This window comes from Equus quagga, chromosome 6 (assembly GCF_021613505.1).
Source record: "Equus quagga isolate Etosha38 chromosome 6, UCLA_HA_Equagga_1.0, whole genome shotgun sequence".
Lineage (NCBI taxonomy): Eukaryota > Metazoa > Chordata > Mammalia > Perissodactyla > Equidae > Equus > Equus quagga.
In genome coordinates, this window is record NC_060272.1 from 101,134,902 (window position 1) to 101,152,823 (window position 17,922).

Below are 17,922 nucleotides of genomic sequence, written 5' to 3' on the forward strand. Positions count from 1 at the left end.
AAACACTTTCCTGTTCTGGATGGATGAGCACATTCGGTCAGTGTTGCTTCTGTTAGATGCCAGTCCTGGGTCTGGGGGTACTTTTGTGGAGTAAGATCTGAGAAGAGTGTTAGAAGTAACCCCACTAAAGGTGGGTAGCCTAAATGTGTAACTACTCCCAATTTGTAATGTCATCAGACAACCTTTCTTGCTGTGACACAATTCAACATGCAAACCAAAGCAGCAAAAACTACAAGAAGCAAATCCTGGCAAATATTGTTCAGGAAGCACAGCCTGCAAACATTTTCTGCCCACACGATGAAGGATAGTCCCTGAAACAGCCTCCTGATACAGGAGAAGTGGCTCCGCCGTTGGGTTTCTACTTGTACCTTTCAATGATATTTTAACCTTAAGGAGAGCTTTGGCTCAGGACATGCCTGCTTTTCTCCAGCCACAGAGGAACTGTGCCAGATGAAGGATAGCGTGTCTGTATTTTTGGCCCTTCTCTCAACCAGCTACACAGCAGTCACTTGAGTCAGCAACAGGATAATCCGAGTCTGAGATCGAGATGACTCAAATCCCAGATGAGGTGCTTATTGTGAGTCCTGTGTGTTAACAGTTACTGCTGACTTTAGACAAGGCTTTCTCAAACTCAGCACTACTGACATTTTGGGCAGAATAATTCTTTGTAGGGGGGCTGTCCTGTGCATTTTAGCACGTTTGGCCACCTCCCTGACCTCTCTCCAGCAGATGCCAGGAGCACCCTCCACACCCCAAGTATGCCAACCAAAATGTCTCCAGACACTGCCAAATGTCCCCTTGTGGGGCAAAATTGCCACCAGTTAAAACCACTGCTTTAAAGTATGGTCTTGAAAGAGGATGAGAAATTATCAGAAAACAAATATTAGATTTTTTTTTAGTGAAGTAAAAATTCAAATTTATTAATGTTAAAAAAAGAAAAAAAATTCTCTCCCCCAAAAATAACTAAGGTGTGCAAGAATCATTTCTATTTGTATGTTTTGTACAGATATATGCTGTTTTTACCTTGCAGAAAACAACCTTAGTGGTGACAAATGTGGACTTTGGAGTCAGATAACCCACGTAGAAATCCTGTCTGTGCCTCTTAGTGTTATTGTGTGACCTCAAGCAGATTACTTTAGCACTCTGTCTCCAGTTTTCTTAAGATGACTCTAATAATAGGACCTACTTTGTAAGGTTTAGTGAAGAGTGAATGTGTTAAAATAAGTGAAGCACTTAGCACAGTGCTGGAACGTGTAAGCACAATGTAAATGTAACAGTTGTTATTTGTAGGCTAGTCCCATTGCACAGCAATAGTCAGCATTCTCTTCATCCAGCCACCCAACAATAATAAAATATCATTTATTGAACATCGACTGTGAGGCACGGTCTTGGTGCCTTATATAGACTTTCCCTAATCCAACAGATTTATCAAGATAATTCTTTTACTGCATTTTACCTCCATGTCTATCCTTTCTCTTCCACTAGACTCCCTCCGTTGTCTCAACCTAGCACAGGGCTTAGCAAACGATAGCCCACGGGCCAAATCCTGCCCATTGACTGTGAGTGTGGCCTGCCAGCTAAGAATGGTTTTTACATTTTTAAAGAGTTGACATGAAATCAAAGGAAGACTAATTTGTGACCTGTGAAAATTACACGAAATTCACCTTTCAGTGTCCATAAATAACGGTTTATTGGAACACAGCCAAACTCATTCGTTTACCTATATAATCTGGCAGCTTTGGGGCTACAACTGTTGAGTTGATTACTTGTGATAGAGACCGTCTGGCTCACAAAGCCTTAAAAATTAACTCTGTGGCCCTTTACAAGAAACATTTGCAGACTCTTGATCTAGAGCATTAAAGAGACCAGTAGAAGTAGTAGTATCAAGAATTATCTGTCACCTTTAGAATAAACTCACTTCTCTTATCCTTCCAAGGCACCGCTCTTTTTCCCTTGATCTGTGTTCAGTATTAATTTTACTTCCTTAATTCCTCTAGTCCTATTTATTCAGCTGAGGCAATCTGCTAGCCAAGAATGTTTTTAAATCACAAATGCCCTGGCCAGTGGTTCTCAGCCTTGACTACACATTGGAATCCCCTGAGTGCTTTAAAAATAACACTTGGGTTCTATTTAATCTATATCTTTATCTGTAAAAACAGATACCTGGGTTATATCCCCAGAGATTCTGACGTCATTGGCCTGGGGCACAGCCTGGGCATCAGGATATTTCAAAGTCCCAGGTGGTTATGAGTAGCCAGGGTTGAGAACCACTGCCTCAGAGAGAGGACTGAGGTTTTAGCCCAGTATTTCCAAAACTTCCAAGATGATGAGGGGTTTTGTTAGAAATGGAAATTCCTGGTCCCATCATAGATGCACTAAATCAAATGTCCAGGGAAGAGCCTGGGCGGCTGTGTTTAACAAGCTTCCCAGGTGAATCTGGTGGTCCAGGAAACGTGGGACACACTGCTTTCCTTGTATAATATGCAGCAGGTTGCGAAGCTGCCTCTTTGAGAAGCAGAGCCCATGTGTCCAGCTCCCTTCTGCATGGCTGGCTGGGTTAGGTCAGCCAACCCATCAGACTGGATGCTCCAGTCGTGTCTGATTGTGTTTACACAACAATTTTCAGAAATCCACATTTATTTATTGACACAGCCCGGGCCTCAAGGAAGTAAAAGGAGATGAGGAGTGCCAGTCTTTTAAATCCCCAGAGATGCTTAACAATAAAATTCAGCTTTAGATCAAAGGTCCCATTTGCTTTTGGTTGTGTGCTTTTCTGTAAGAGTATTTCCCATACTGATTTCCAAAAGTATCCCCTTCTACGCTCCTGAGGTTCCAAAAGGTAGGACACACCTCATTTCCACATAAGCTCACTTCCATATCTTAGTGAGTGTCTGGAGGAGCAGGTTGGCCCCTTTTCTGTTCCAAGAAGAAAGGAGGCAGGAATCCAACTGGCTTCCAGACCCGGTTTGTGAGATAGCCTGTTTCATGTTCCCAACTGGAGAGGATGCCAATTCAAGGTGCGAAGTGGTCCCAGGTCAGAGGACAGGGGGTGTGCTCTGGGCTTCTCCAGCAGTGGCAGACTCCTTCCTCTACTAACGCCACGTGTCCCCTCCACTCTCAAGGGGCCATTGGAAAAGGCCTGGGAAGAAGTGAGGAATGGCAGAGCCCCACCAGGGAGCCACAGGCTTCCAGCAGGCTTTGGGCTTGCATTTCATAGTTAAAGAGTCACACATCTTGGTTAATGGAAAGTTTATAAAAAGAATATATAAGAAAATTAATACAAATTCTTATATGATTTCCAGTGACTTAAATAGGAATATAAGGTTGTGTTTCTTTTCAAAGTGTTGATATTCTACATGCAGCTTGTTCAAGCTCATAAAATATATATTTGTGAGTATATATATATATATATTCTTTTTTTTTTCACACACACACACACACCATTAAAGCATGTTAAGGGAATCTGCAGCAAGGCCCCACGAATGCTGGTGAGTTCTGAGATAAGTTGCTTCCAAGACAGCAGCCAATCTCTGTTTGCCATTTAAATGTGTTTAAAGGCCTATTTTCAGAACCCCATATTTTGAGATTTGTCCCAAAATATTATATTGTGGCTTGATTATAGAAAGAAAAGATCATGATAGAGTAACTGCAACTTAAAGACCAGGCAGGAGCTGAAAAGGATGACCACGGAGGAAGCATAAGCCATAATGAGGGCAACTTTAAAAAGAAGGAAAGAGGAGAGATATGAATAGTTAACAGGGATCAAAAGGAAGGAAGGACTGAGGTAAGAGGAGAAAGGAGGAATAGAAGTTTCTTGAAAAAAGAGGCGAGTAATAATATTAGCCACCATTCACTGGGCCTCTACCCTGTGTCAGGAGATAGAAACGTGTCTCCCCTCCACTGCCCGATCCTTCCAAAAGTTCTAGAACATCGGTAGCAATCACCTCCATTTCACAGAATGGAGGCCCAGGCAGGTGAAGTGATATACACAAAATGGTACAGCTTGTAAGCACTTGAGGTAGGATTTGAATCCAAGTTTCACTGACTTCTGCGTCTATGTTCCTTCCGTCAAACACCATTCCTTGCACCAAGTACGCTAGACCTGTATTCAGAGGAAACAGGCAGGTGGAGGAGCTGCTTCAGTACTAAAATGCAGAGGTTCGGGAAGAATGGTGGGTGTGTTGCTGGGCCTCCATGTGACAAGAGAGGATAATACTTTGGAATGTTTTGCAATGAACTGGGTAAAATGATAAAAACCAGGGCAGTTAGCAAGATTCATTTCACCCAGAAGCAATGGAATATGATCCAACAAACAGAAGGAAGCCACCAGGAAGAGAGAAGGATTTCCGGTCAGAAGGAAGCTGAGAGCATATTTTAGAGTTTAACCATTGACGTCCTTCCTCGGTGTTTTGTAATATATGGCACTCACAGGGACTAGACAGTGGATGCCAGGGTGTCAGGGGAAACAGGAATCACAGGAACCAGATGACATTTTAAACAGCTTCCTACGTGATTTCAGGTAGAGTGGACTCTTGTCAGGTGAGGTTTTCACAGTGTGCTAATGATCCTCACCGGGAGGGGTGGGAACTGAGGCATGGATTACAATGACAGTCCCTGAGGGGATGGGCTTCCAAGAGCAAATCTCTCAGGTGGAGAACGAGCCCTGGGGCCCTCCAGCATCCACAGAACGGCCCTCATGCTCCCATACGTGGTCTCATTGAACTCCGACAAATGTTTGCCCTTCAAGAGATGAGAAATTATATGACTGTGTCAGTAAATGTGTCAACATAATAGGGTCTCAGAAAATACCTTTGACTCATAATAATAATCCATTCATTTTTTGAAAAAAGGAAAGACAGAAAGAGGGTGGTCCCCTTAGTAGACAAAGCAGTGTTAATCCGGCTCTGTAGGGCTGCCAGGTCCCCTTTGGATCTCATAGCCAGGCTGTATCTCTCTCCACCTTCTAAGCTGCCTCCAGAGCTCCGGAGTCATATTGTACTTTCCAGAATTCCCAAGGCCTCAATCCTTTTGCTCACACTGTGTCCCATTCTTTGCTATGTGGGCTTTGAAGAGGGGGCATTTGAATAAACTCACTCTTAGTTCCTGCTCATGACCCCTGAGGCTCCTAAAGGCAGCAGGTGCCTTATTCCACTTGAAGCCTTGCCTGGGGAAGGTTTGACGTATATGCCATTTCTCCTACGGTGAATTTATTCCCCAGAGGCTCCCGGCCCTTTATGCCAGAAGCTCACCTGCCCTCCTATACTCCACTCATCTAGACATACCTGACTCCTCCAGTGACAGTCACCAAAGCTGAACCCTGAGGAGCTTTCCTGGGACACCCAGCAATTCAGCCAGTTCCATCAGGGTTCAACCTTGGGTACTGGAGCCTCAGGAGGATGAAACCCTGCTCCAAGCCCCAGTGGGCCACGCACACCCATTCCTTTCTATAAATTGCTTTGTCTTCTCTTGTTTTGTTTCCAAGAAGCAGAAACCAGGAGGGAATATCCCAGCCTGGATAGGGCAGGAAGGTGTTATAATGGAAAATAGCCAAACCCTCTCAGGGCACTGCCATGCCAAGCACGTTAAGGTAGGAGAAAAAAAGAAGACGTTAACTGAGAAGAGAATTAAAGCGGGGCTTTGAGATAAAGTCCGGGATATTTTTATGTTGGTTTGACCAATTTACAAGTGTAACATGTCATCCTTTCCTTCTCACAGACATTTAATCTACCTGGCATTCATTAGGCAAACATCCATGGTGCTGCCCTAGCTCAAGAACCTGAGGCTCAGGCAGGAGCAAGAGCAGCCTCTGAGAGAAGAGGGTTCCTTTTTGGCCAGGAAGACACGAGAATCTGAGTAATTGCAAAACAAGGTGATGCATCCTGACACATAGGTACCAGCAAAGGACGGGGACCCAGAGACACATGTAAGGGTCAAAAGGAAGATTGCATATCAAATTATTTCAAATATTAGTCTTTTTTTGTTCTTTTGATAGTTTAGAACTTTGAAGTTCATTTCATCAGGAATTCTAAGTCCTGCTTGCTGACCTTGTTCTGTCCTGCAGTGCAGTGGCCTCGCCCAAGGGCAGGACTCCCGGGTCTGAGCAGCCAGGGCACTGTATTGTGTTTCCTTACAGCTGGCATACATCGGATACCTGATGCTCTTCAACTATATCGTGTTGGTGAAAATGGAGCGCTGGCCTTCCACCCAGGAATGGATCGTCATTTCCTATATTTTCACCCTGGGAATAGAAAAGATGAGAGAGGTAATCACTTTCATAAAAGAGAACCTAAAAGAGGACAATGGTTAGTTACATTTGTGGGTGGAAGAGAGAGAGGGACGGTTGGGATCCAAATTAAGCCGGAAAACTGTTTTCTCTAATTCTGCCACAGACATAATGGACTCGGCTTCCAGAGCTGCGGACAAACCTGGGGAGGTTTACAGGGCTGTTTGTCGGGTTTCACTCCATGCCTGCTTAGGATTTAGTCTATTTTCTGCTAACGTAGTTCGTGCCACAAGAAATCCTCCAGTTGTCTTCAGTGCAATTTACACCTCTCTTTCCTCTTCCCAATAAACGTGACTTTTAAAATTTTTTGACTTTTAACTCCCATTGCAATCCCTTACTCTGGGTCTCTTTGGACAGAGTCTACCCATTCCTGGGATTCTCTAGGAGGAGCTGTGCATTTATTCATTAGTTTATTCTCTGGTTTATTCCTACTTATCATTTATTATGCACCTGCTGGGCACCAGCCTCTCCACCAGCCCAAGGCATCACCGGGGTGAACTGAGCATATTTCTCATCCTGCAGATTAAGCGTGTGGCTCCCTCTCTTCTCCTCTCACCCCCATCGCCTCAAAGGAGCCTTCGCAACACCACCCCCATATGACTGACTTGAAGTCAGATCTCGCCTCAGGGGCCCATCAGATTCAGAGCCGCTAAAATGAATGTGCTCAAGCAGCGGTCCACCAGAGGGCTCTGCAGCCCTGCTCAACGCGATCGCGTTCCCAGAGAGAAAAGCCCTCGGGGAAGGCAGGCTTGCGTGCTAGTGCCATTTCCTCTGCATTTCCCCTTGGAGCCACAGTCAGCAGGAGAAGCAGTCTCTGGAAGAATTGTTCCCTGTCAAGTCCACTGCACCCTCAAGAGCTCTGGAACAATCCTACTTATTGTACTACAGTGAGTGGGAAAATATATTGGGCTCCATAGAAAAGAAGATTCCCACGAATCCACAAGTTCACCCTTGCCTTCAATACTAAGACAGGTTAAAAGGCTCTGACCATCTTAGGTTTTAGCTCTAGAATGTTCTCCATAGAAGTAGATAGAGTATATATTAGATGCCATCGTATTGGAATCAAAAAAAAATCTCTATATATATTAGGAGCCCTTCTTTTGAGTTTTAAACTGCACCGGGGACATTTAAATTCTAACCAGCGTGCCCCCCTCCTGAGAGTTTGGAGGTGGGTACACTAGTCCCATTTTATAAGGCACTGGATTTTTTTTTTTTTTTTTAATGGCTGCCTTTCCTTTCCTTGTTCCAGCTAGTTGTCCACACTTAGGTCTTCCCATTCACAGTGCCTTCTACTTCCTGACCACTGTTGTGGATTTCCAGTTTGCAAAGTGAAAAACAGTCATAAATTTGCTTTGGTCTTTGTGCAGCTCTCTGAGAACAGAGGCCGGCTACCGCTAAGGGCACTGTTGCTGGGAAGCACCAGCTCGCTCTTGTGACTGAATGCCCAGATGCATATTCCTTCCCCATGATACGCAGAAAAGGGAAAGACTTAAGCAGGGAGATTGGAATCTCTCCAGGGACTGGAGAAGACAGGGAGCAGTCTGTACTCCACAGACTGTTCTGGAAGAGGCTGCCAAGCAGGCAGGCTGCCAGGAACCTCAAGGCCTGGATATCCATTTCTCCTGAGGCGGCATAGAATAGCCGGGAGGGCAGGGCTCTGGAGGCTGGGGTCAGCAGGGGGTCACCGAAGAGTCTTCCCTTCTGAGGAAGCCGTGGGGAGGGAGAGAGGCACTGACCACTTAGTGTCTGACCTTTTCCTCTTTGGCCACCCCCTCACACCCCCCCCCCCCACCCCTGGGCTCTGAACCCATTAAAGAAATGCTCAACCCCCTCGGAGAGGAGGACCCCACAGGGCCTGCCTTCGTGTCTCCTTCAGGATCTCAGACGCAAGATCCTGGAAACATGGAAAAGTTTGTGGGCTTCCGTGCCTTCCCAGGGTTATACAAGGAGGTCTTTGTGGTTTCGCATGCCGCCCTCCCATTCCCAGCACCGCATACTTCTGCGTGTAGTCACCAAAACAAGGCTCGGTAATCCCTTAATCGCATGGAACGGTTTACAACAGCACGTTGTAGACGTTATCTCATGTGGGGCCTCCTCCCCACCACTCTGGGAGGTAAATGGTGTGGCTGTTATGACGTCCCCACTTTACAGGTATGGGCATTGGGACTCAAGGATTGAGCAATTTTCCATAACCCACAGCTGAAAAGGAGAGCTGGGACTTAAACCTGACTGATCCGCCTCTGGGCCCCCCTCTCTTCCCACAGCCCGGGTGGGTTCCAGGCTGTGATGCTCCTCATAGGCCCCAGGAGCCTAGAGAGGAGCCGGGGGGCTGGCTGGAGAAGGGAAGGGGCCCAGGGTGGGGACTTCACTTTTCACTCCTGCTTCGCCCCGAACCACTCTGCTTTTCTCTCTTTTTTTGTGTCGAGATTTCACAAAAATGTTTTCACTATTTGGAAAATATTGTACTAAAAACCTCTGTGTCTAACAGTTTTAGGAAAGTGTGGGCAAAGGGTTAGAGAAACTCTGAAGTATTTCCCATCCCCCTGGGGGCACGTGCACACACGCACACGCATGCACAGACACACATACGCACAGATTGTTGCCTAGGTAAGGCAGAGCCGGGGCTCAGAAGCCATCAGGATAACAGCAGCTGCAGGAATTCCTGATGGGTTGGACAGTGGCTCTCAACCTGTGGTCACCAGCATGACCTGGGAGCTTGTTAGAAGTGTCACTCCTCAAGCCCCACACTAGGCATACTGAAGCAGAAACTTCTGGAGTGGGATGCAGTCTGTGTTTTTACCACACCTCCAGGTGATTCCAATGCATGCTAAGGGCTAGGGTTTAGGAATGAGGACTACAGAGGATGAAGAAGGGGGCTACCAGGTGGCTCCTGGTATCTTGCTCAGCCTTCCAAGCCCTAGTCTTGACTTATTAAGACCTCCCTTCCTTAATATTTCAGGCCCAGGGAAACCATTAAAGGGACATGAGGATTTAAATAAGTAGCTACAGACTAGACCCTTCCCCAGTCTTTGCTCTCCTCTCCTTTGAGAGGTCCTGAGTAGGGAGGGAGGGGTCATGGCTCAAAGAGATGAGAATCTCAGAGGTGAACACAGATAGGTCATGAAGGTAGCCTTGCTACATAGCCTCACTACACTGTCCGCCTGGCCCCTCACACCCCGGGGCAGGCTGTGGTGCAAGACGGCTGGCAACTCCCACTATGCAACTGTGCATTTCATAAAGTGTGTGGCGGCAAAGAGGCCCCTCTAGATTTAAGGCAGTTCAGAGTATTGCCCAGCAGTTAAGATACACAAGGGCCGGGAGAATTGCAGTGAGGTGTCTATGCAACAATCAGTCAGTCAAATATTTTTTGAGTGTCTCGTAATAGGCCCTAGAGAACAAAGGGTCAGCCCTCAGAGTTTATAGTCTCATGGAAACAGATGATAGATGATAGATGTAGAGAGGGATGTGTGGACAGATAATAGCTAGAGAGCTAGAAAGATAGCTAGATGGACAGAAATACACATACACAAATACATGCATACAAAAGATATTTTCCTATTATGATAAAATCTTCAAAAAACAAAATGGCTAATGTATTAGCGAGTGACTTGGGGATGTGGGGACCACTGCAGGGAGGGTGGTCAAGGAAGGCTGTCCTAAGAAGGGGAAATTTGTGTGGAGACCTTGAGGATGAAGAGGAGCCAGAAATGTAAAGATCTGGGAGTAGAACATGCCCCACAGAAGGAACAAGTGCAAATATCCTGAGTACAGAATGGATTTGTTTTGCTTAAGAGCAGACCACTAGGGCTGCATGGTAGGGAATAGGGAGAATGCGGTGGGTCACAAAATGAGGCCACCATAAGGAGTTTGGATCTTTATTTGTAACGGAAGCCATCAGAAGGCTTAAATATTCAATTATCATAAGTTGCCTTAGTTTTGATTGTTGTTGTTCATCTATTTCTCAAGTCTCTTTCTTTTTTAGACTGAGGCATAATTTACCTGTAAGAAAATGAACTTATAAGGGTATAGCTTGATGAGTTTTTACCTACCCATATGACCATGTTACCACTATGCAGATCATGGCTTGGGTTTCTAAAGATCATTCTAGGTGCTGCTCAGAGAATGGGTTGAGGCTGGGTGGGCAACAATGGCGGCAGGGATACCAGTGAGAAGGCTGCTGCGATCATCTAGGAAGTGCAATGGGGCTTCCAATAGAGTGGCAGCAGTAGAGGTGGTGAGAAGAGATTGGATTAGGTTGGATTTAGAAACAGAGGTGATAGGACATGTTGACGCAGAGGGTGTGGGTGTGAAAGAGAGGAACGAAGAGTCCTCCTAAATCACTGGCCTGCGTAACTCAGTATGGTGATGCCGCTTCCTGAGATAGGAGAGGATTGGGGGAGATTTGCAGGATATTAGGAATCAATCATTTTATAGCAAAAAAACCCTAATGTGTATCTTAGAATTGTAAGGCAACCCAAAAGAGCAAACTTATTGCTTATGTCTGCTTCTAGAATATTTGCATCTGGATGACCTAAGCTTAGCTCAGCAACTGAGTTAAGTTTAGGCCATCCAGATTCTTTGAGTAGATAGAGGTAGACAAAAGAAGCTACTGACGTCAGTTAACAGATCAAGCACTTTCCGCCTGGGCTGAAAAGATAGATAAACAGAAATCAGACCTAACCCCACTCTCTTTCCTGCCTTTTAGATTCTGATGTCAGAGCCAGGGAAGTTGCTGCAGAAAGTGAAGGTGTGGCTGCAGGAATACTGGAACGTCACAGACCTCATAGCCATCCTTCTGTTCTCTGTTGGAATGATCCTTCGTCTCCAAGACCAGCCCTTCAGGAGTGATGGAAGGGTTATCTATTGTGTGAACATCATTTACTGGTACATCCGTCTGTTAGACATCTTCGGCGTGAACAAGTATTTGGGCCCATATGTAATGATGATTGGAAAAATGGTAAGCAGGGTCCTCTGAGTCTATGTTGTGAGTTCTCAGAGGAGGAGTGGTTATAATAGAAAGAGGGAAATAATGCTTTTGGGTCTGCCAGCAATGTCTAACTGAGATGGCCCTGTGGGTGTTTTATTTTTTAATTCCTTTTGAGTGTTCAGGAGTTTGACTACATCTATATACATAAATGGAGAATTAGGGGCTGGCCCCGTGGCCAAGTGGTTAAGTTTGCGCGCTCTGCTGCAGGCGGCCCAGTGTTTCATTGGTTCGAATCCTGGGCGCAGACATGGCACTGCTCATCAAACCACGCTGAGGCAGCGTCCCACATGCCACAACTAGAAGGACCCACAACGAAGAATATACGACTTTGTACCAGGGGGCTTAATAAGTTTTTAGAAAAAAAAAAAAAAGAATTAACCATCACTCACTCATTCACCTACCAAGAAATATATATAAACATCATCCATTTTGTGCTGGGCATTGGACTAGGAGTTGGGTATAGAAAGATGTTCATTCCGTGAGATTGAAGATGAGCAAAAGAGAGAACTGATTGCCGTACGGTGTGAGAATGCTGTAATAGAGATGTGTATAAAGTACAATGGGAACATAGAAAAGAGAATGCTGGTCAGGGAAGGGTTCACAGAGAGGTTACATTTTGTCTGGATCTTGGAAGAGGAGTGGGTCTCCACTCCAGACTTTAACAGATTCTTTTCTTTTAACGAAGTTCTAGAAAAATGTCTTTCCCTACACAAAGGGAAGAAAAACAGTTTATCTGATTTGCGTTGAACTGAGTTGAGTTGAGTTAGTTTGAATTTGAGTGGAACATTAAGCTCTATCAATATAGCATGTGTTTTGTTCCGTTACTGGAAAATGATGTCTGTTAAAAACCAGGTTCCAGAATGATTCTACTACTTATCTTTTTCTTTAAAAGAAGAATCCCAAGTGTCAGACTAATATGCTTCTCCACAAGTGGCTGTGGACTTGTTCTAATATTCCTTGATCATACACTAGTTTCCAGACTTTCTCCATAAAGACTGAACCCTGGAGGGATGGCATCAGTGTCAACCTGGGAGTGCACAAGCAAATCATTTCCCTCTCCAGACTCACCAGAGGAAGAATCAGAGCCTGATGCTCAGAAACTGGGTGCTTTTTATCAGTTACCCACTTTTCTAAGTGTGCCCCTTACTTAACCTTTGCAGGACATATGTGGACAAGTCCAGCACACCCTTCCTCCTGTGGCAAACACCTCTTACTGAAAAACCTCTTTGCTAATAACCTCCACTCCACTCCCGTTGCATGAGCTGTTGAAACCAACAATTGGTCAATAAGTATTCTATTATCGTTCTCACTCAAGTTTTACCTTATACCTCATTGCTGCTTACCTTTCAGTCAGCAAATCAAGATTTATTATTATTGTTGTGTGTGTGTATGTATGTATGTAGCTCTACTGAAACAAATTCTAAACAACCAAGACTCTTTCTACAAAAGCACTGACTAACTCATGCAAAGAGAGGGAGAATTTGAATCCAAAAGGAAGGAGTTAGGAGACCTTGAGCAGTTAATTTAACCCCATTGAGACCCAGTTTACTCATTACCAAGTAGTAATAATAAATGCATATCTTGTAAGGTTGTGCTGGTGATTAGACATAGCACATTTAAAATGGCCAACCGTATCTGGCTAATAGTAGGTAGTTGATAAATTGTATCTGTTATCATTATGTTCATATTATGTTTGTTAAAATACAATGAAAAAAGGGAAGATTGGTGAGCATACTTATTCTGCTCTGTTCCTAATCCTTTTGTACAAAAGCTGGGTATTTATCACACAAACATTGTTTAGGGGAAATTTCACCAAGCTCATTCCAGAGCGGGAAAACTTAAATTCAGCAAGCTTGAGTTACTTACCCAAAACTGAATCCCTGTTCAATTAGGGATGTTTGACCAGGGAAGAAAACGTATATCTTACCCTATTACACTGCCTCTTATCTCATCTTCTTTGTGCTTTAGTAATGAATTTGAGATTGTGTTGAAAATTCCTATGTCTAAAAGCAGAGAGTCTCAACTTAGAGTCTGTGGAAGAGATTTAGGACAGAGGATTTGTGAACCCTCCACCCAGTTTATATATAAAAATGTGTGGGTGCATGAATTTTCTGTACAGAGAGGACAAGCTTCCATGAGATTCTCAAATGGACCCAATGAAAGGGAAGAACTGTAACAGCTGCAAAGTTAGGCCAAGTCTTCTTAACCTTGACCCTATTGATATTTTGGACTAGATGATTCTTTGTTGTGGGGGCCTGTCCTGTGCATCGTAGGATGTTTGGCAGCATCACTGGCCTCTACCCACTAGATGCCAGTAGTGTATGCATGGTGCATACACACACACACACACACACACACACACTTATGACAACAAAAGCATCTCCAGACATTGCCATATGTTCCCTGGGGGGCAAAATTGTCCTCTGTTGAGAACCACTACATTAGGCAATTACATAATCTGATTGGTTGTTTTTTCTAATTGATTGTTACCTTATTTTATTTCAATAAATAAAATCTGAAAAGACTCAAACAAATCAAATGTAATACTTTAAAAACAGGTGGCATTTAAATACTAGAAATAAAGTCACACTAATGCACAAGATTATTTTAAAATCCATGTCTATCATTTTAATAATGGCATAATTATCTCCAGTTTTGACTAGAATGAAACCTTACTATGGAGTGAGTAAGAGAGATGAACTGCATTTTCTCTACCTTCTAACTTATGAATGACTTGACTTAGTCAAGAATAAGTAGAAAATGAGTATATTTGGGGGCTTTGTTCTCTTTCATGGGGCTTTTAAGATAATTAGTTCAATAATTGAGTCACTGATCCAGAAGGTAGGTAAAAATATGGCTATAGAATTTATCAGTGAGCCAGATGGACTGCCAGGCTGGATGCTAACAAAATATGCCCAGATGTGATTACATGGAAAGCCTCTCAGCATTCGAGCGTCCCTATTCAGTACTGAACAGCCAAGTCACTCACTATGCCCTGAGGTCTAGGGACAGGCAGATGCTGAGACCTCTGCACAATACTAATCAAGTATGATTCCAACTGATGTTTAGATCCAGGATCACTTAATGGAACCCTGACCCCCTTCCTTTATATTCCAAGGCAGGATTCAAACTCCTGTCCATCTGACTCCACAGCCTGACCTCTTTCCAATTCTAACAACAATAATACGTTAACATTTACTGAAAACTACCCACATTGTTTCACTTATTACCTCATTTAATCCTTACAAAAATAGTATACATTATTATTGTTGTTATTATCCTCATTTTGAAAACGAAAAAACCGAGATTAAGCAACTTGCACAAGACCAGCTAGCTATTTTTACTAGCAGAGCCAAGATGAAAACTAAGGTAGTCTGACACCTGAGAACACTGTTTAAAACCACTGCAACATATATCCTCCACTACAGAACACAATCAGAGGATGCTTACAAGAACAAGACAGAATCGGGGCTCTTAACATTGAACCAACTGGACAATTTAGCTTTAAAAACCAAAGTAGCCACCCCAGTTCTCATTAATAGTGTTCTATTTCTGCACTCCACTCTATCAGATTTTGGTATTTGGAAGCTAAGACTTCTTTGAAGTACATGAAGTCGGGTGTTTGGGAACATTGTTTCTTCTTTGTTCTGACCCTTTGGATTGATACCACAATCAATCTGAATGAAAGCAGTCCTGAGAAGTTAAACTAGAACAGTTTGCTGTATTTACCGGCCCAGTTTTCTTGGGTCAAACTAGCCTCCAAATCTCATGAGTACACACCTTCCGCTCCCCACCCACTTCCTAATCAATCTAAATAAACACAACGTGAAGGACCCATGTTTTTTCATTGATATAACTTTTTGTAAATAAATGACCAAAGAATTTTACAAAATGAAAAAGAGAGAGAGGATGAAAAACAGACCCATGTTTCCTATAAAACTATTTCAACACAGTTGGCTTGCTCACTTTTGAGAGAGTTCTGAGGCCACTAAATTGTGAAAGGAATAACTAATTAACTAGCATACATTTTTAAGAACAGCGAACAAATATCAGTGAATGTCAAATTTTGAGAGATTCTTAGTTTCAAATTCAGACAGTACTTGAGAGATGGATTTTGAAGTTGACTTGAAAGTCAATTCATTGACCCAAAATATATTGAGCCCCCAGTGTCCTAAGGCATACAGAAAGCCTATAATGTTTTAATTCCAGTAATAGGCACCATGGAATGTATTCTTCAAAATAAAATTTTAAAACTAATTTAAAGTCTTCATTATCATTGATAACATTATCATTAGTCTTTCTCTCTGGATAAGCATCCCTTCAGGAAATTTGAAATCCAAGAGAAGGTAGTCTTCTCTATTAGGTTGTTTGATGCAAAGGATAGAAACCAATCTCCAACAAATTTAAGCCCAGGAGGGAGATACTGACTTATAGCAGGAGGTGATGGAACTGGGCTTAAGAGCTACTGCAACCAGGCCCTCAATCACATCATGACATGCTCTCTCTCTCTCTGGAATAGCTGCTTCATTCTCTCTGATCAGTTTCACTAGTGGGCGACTCAGCCACAGACACTGAATTCACATTATTACAGAGAGAGAAAGGGAGCTTCTCTCTCCAAGCTTCAGTTGAAAAAAGTCCAAAGAAAGGATTCCGGTTGGCCTGTCTTGTGTCACAGGCCTACCTCCTATCACTGTTGGCAGAGGGTAAGCTACCACAATTAACCTAGCCTGGAAAAGTCACCTACCTTCGCAGCCAAAATGGGTGGGAACTGTTTCTAAAGGAAAGAAGCAATGGGTTCTGGCCAGACAAAATAATAATTATTACATCCTCATCTATTTTCGGTAATAAAAGGAAAGTAATTTGGCATAGGTGAAACAGATCCTAGATAACGTGTATCATGAAAACAAGCAAAAAAATAAAAAATAAAAGAAGTAAAGTAGAACAAGAGTCAACATTGTACTTGAGTGGAGTTAAGAGAATTTTATAAACATGTCGAGATGAAAATCCAACATTTCAACAGCAGGCACAGGAATGGGCCATTAGGCAACCTGATTCTAAGGCCCCATGAAAACACCCTTTGTGATAGGATACGTACCCTGATAGGAAAAGTCAGTCAGAAAGAGTGGTTCTCTGAGAGACTGGTTTGTGGTCGAATACCATTCAATGAGGTGGGGCCACAAGAATAAGATGGTATATGATAGATCTTTAGGTTGTCCTAGCTTTGTTTACAAATGCTTGTTTTCTTGAGCTTTCCAACTCTTCATTAGCCTTTCAGAACTTAGGGAATTTACAGCATTTCAATAGTTCTTGAAATAGTTCAACTATCCCAATTCTAATTTTGCTCAAAAAAGAGAGACCCAAGGAGGGCATTTGCCTCCCCAGTGAGCAGAGAAAAAGTTAGTACTGCATTCATATGGAAATGCAAGCCTCTGTGTTATTTGACTCCTATGCTAGTCTTGACTGGGTCCCACAGGCAGCAATGGAAAATGAAGGAGTTCTACTGTGCTTGTGTTTTTTTGTTTTTTGGGGGTTTTTTAAATGATTTTTGAGTTACTGATAAGATTCTCTGGACATTGGCCTCGGTAGACCAAATGTTCTCTTACCTGGACACAGCTCTCTATCTAAACTATCAGCAGTCTCAAAAGTGAACCTCCTTCAAAGGTGTCCGTCAATGTCCGTGTCCTAGGAACACTCAATCATACTGGTTTCCTCTTGTTTCTCCCTCTGCTTCCCCACCCTTCCAGATGATAGATATGATGTACTTTGTCATCATTATGCTGGTGGTGCTGATGAGTTTTGGGGTCGCCAGGCAAGCCATTCTCTTTCCCAATGAGGAGCCATCATGGAAATTGGCCAAGAACATCTTCTACATGCCCTATTGGATGATTTATGGGGAAGTGTTTGCGGACCAGATAGACCGTAAGCAAGTTTATGATTCTCATACACCAAAGTCAGGTATTTAACTTCAATTGGGTCTTGTCTTTTCTAAGTGCATTTGTTTGTTCTCAATAAATGGCTCAAGATAGAGGACCGATTCTTAGCTTGCTATCTTGGAGGAAAAAAGCAATTACAGAAGGTGAATATACAATTTTAGAAAAATAGTCCTCAGGTGTTTCTTCAGGTGTGTCCTTTCTGTGGCATAAATCAATATCTGGTGTGCCAAATTTGATCAAGAAATGAACCATTGAAAAGGGTCTAAATTCTTTGGGGATTCAAAATCCTAGGGCCATGTGTTGAATATTTCAATATTAGGAATATATTAAGTCGCTACCCCCCACCACTACCCCAGCCCCCAGCTTTAAAAAATAAATTCCTTGGGTTTGACTTCAGAACAAATAAACGATTCTCAGTTTCACCATCAGAATTCAAGAGTGAGGGCAAACATCTGCGTGGTGTTTTCCTTGCACTGGAAACTATTCTCTAGCTCCTTTTCCCACTGTCTTAAATTATGTGCTATTGAGACTCAAAAGAGGCTAGTATTCATTGCCTGGAAGGATGGAAAATGCCTTAGGTTATTAACTGAGTTGCTTGCTGTAAATGCCAGGAAAAAAAAATAGTATCCATATCATGAAGCGATTCAGTGTGGGGAGCGAGCGCCAGCAGGCCCCCACCATTTCATGCCCTAATAGATGCTGATTCTCTGTAATAAACA

General features: G+C 43.3%; 1 protein-coding gene across 1 annotated transcript in view; it reads left to right on the forward strand.

The window, feature by feature from the left end:
* Window positions 1-17,922, forward strand: part of TRPM3 (transient receptor potential cation channel subfamily M member 3) — a 273,663-nt gene that overhangs the window by 199,822 nt on the left and 55,919 nt on the right. The window contains exons 21-23 of the mRNA XM_046663892.1: window positions 6,134-6,262; window positions 10,989-11,240; window positions 17,015-17,189. Coding sequence (XP_046519848.1) covers window positions 6,134-6,262; window positions 10,989-11,240; window positions 17,015-17,189 — 556 coding nt within the window. The remainder of the gene's footprint in view (window positions 1-6,133; window positions 6,263-10,988; window positions 11,241-17,014; window positions 17,190-17,922) is intronic.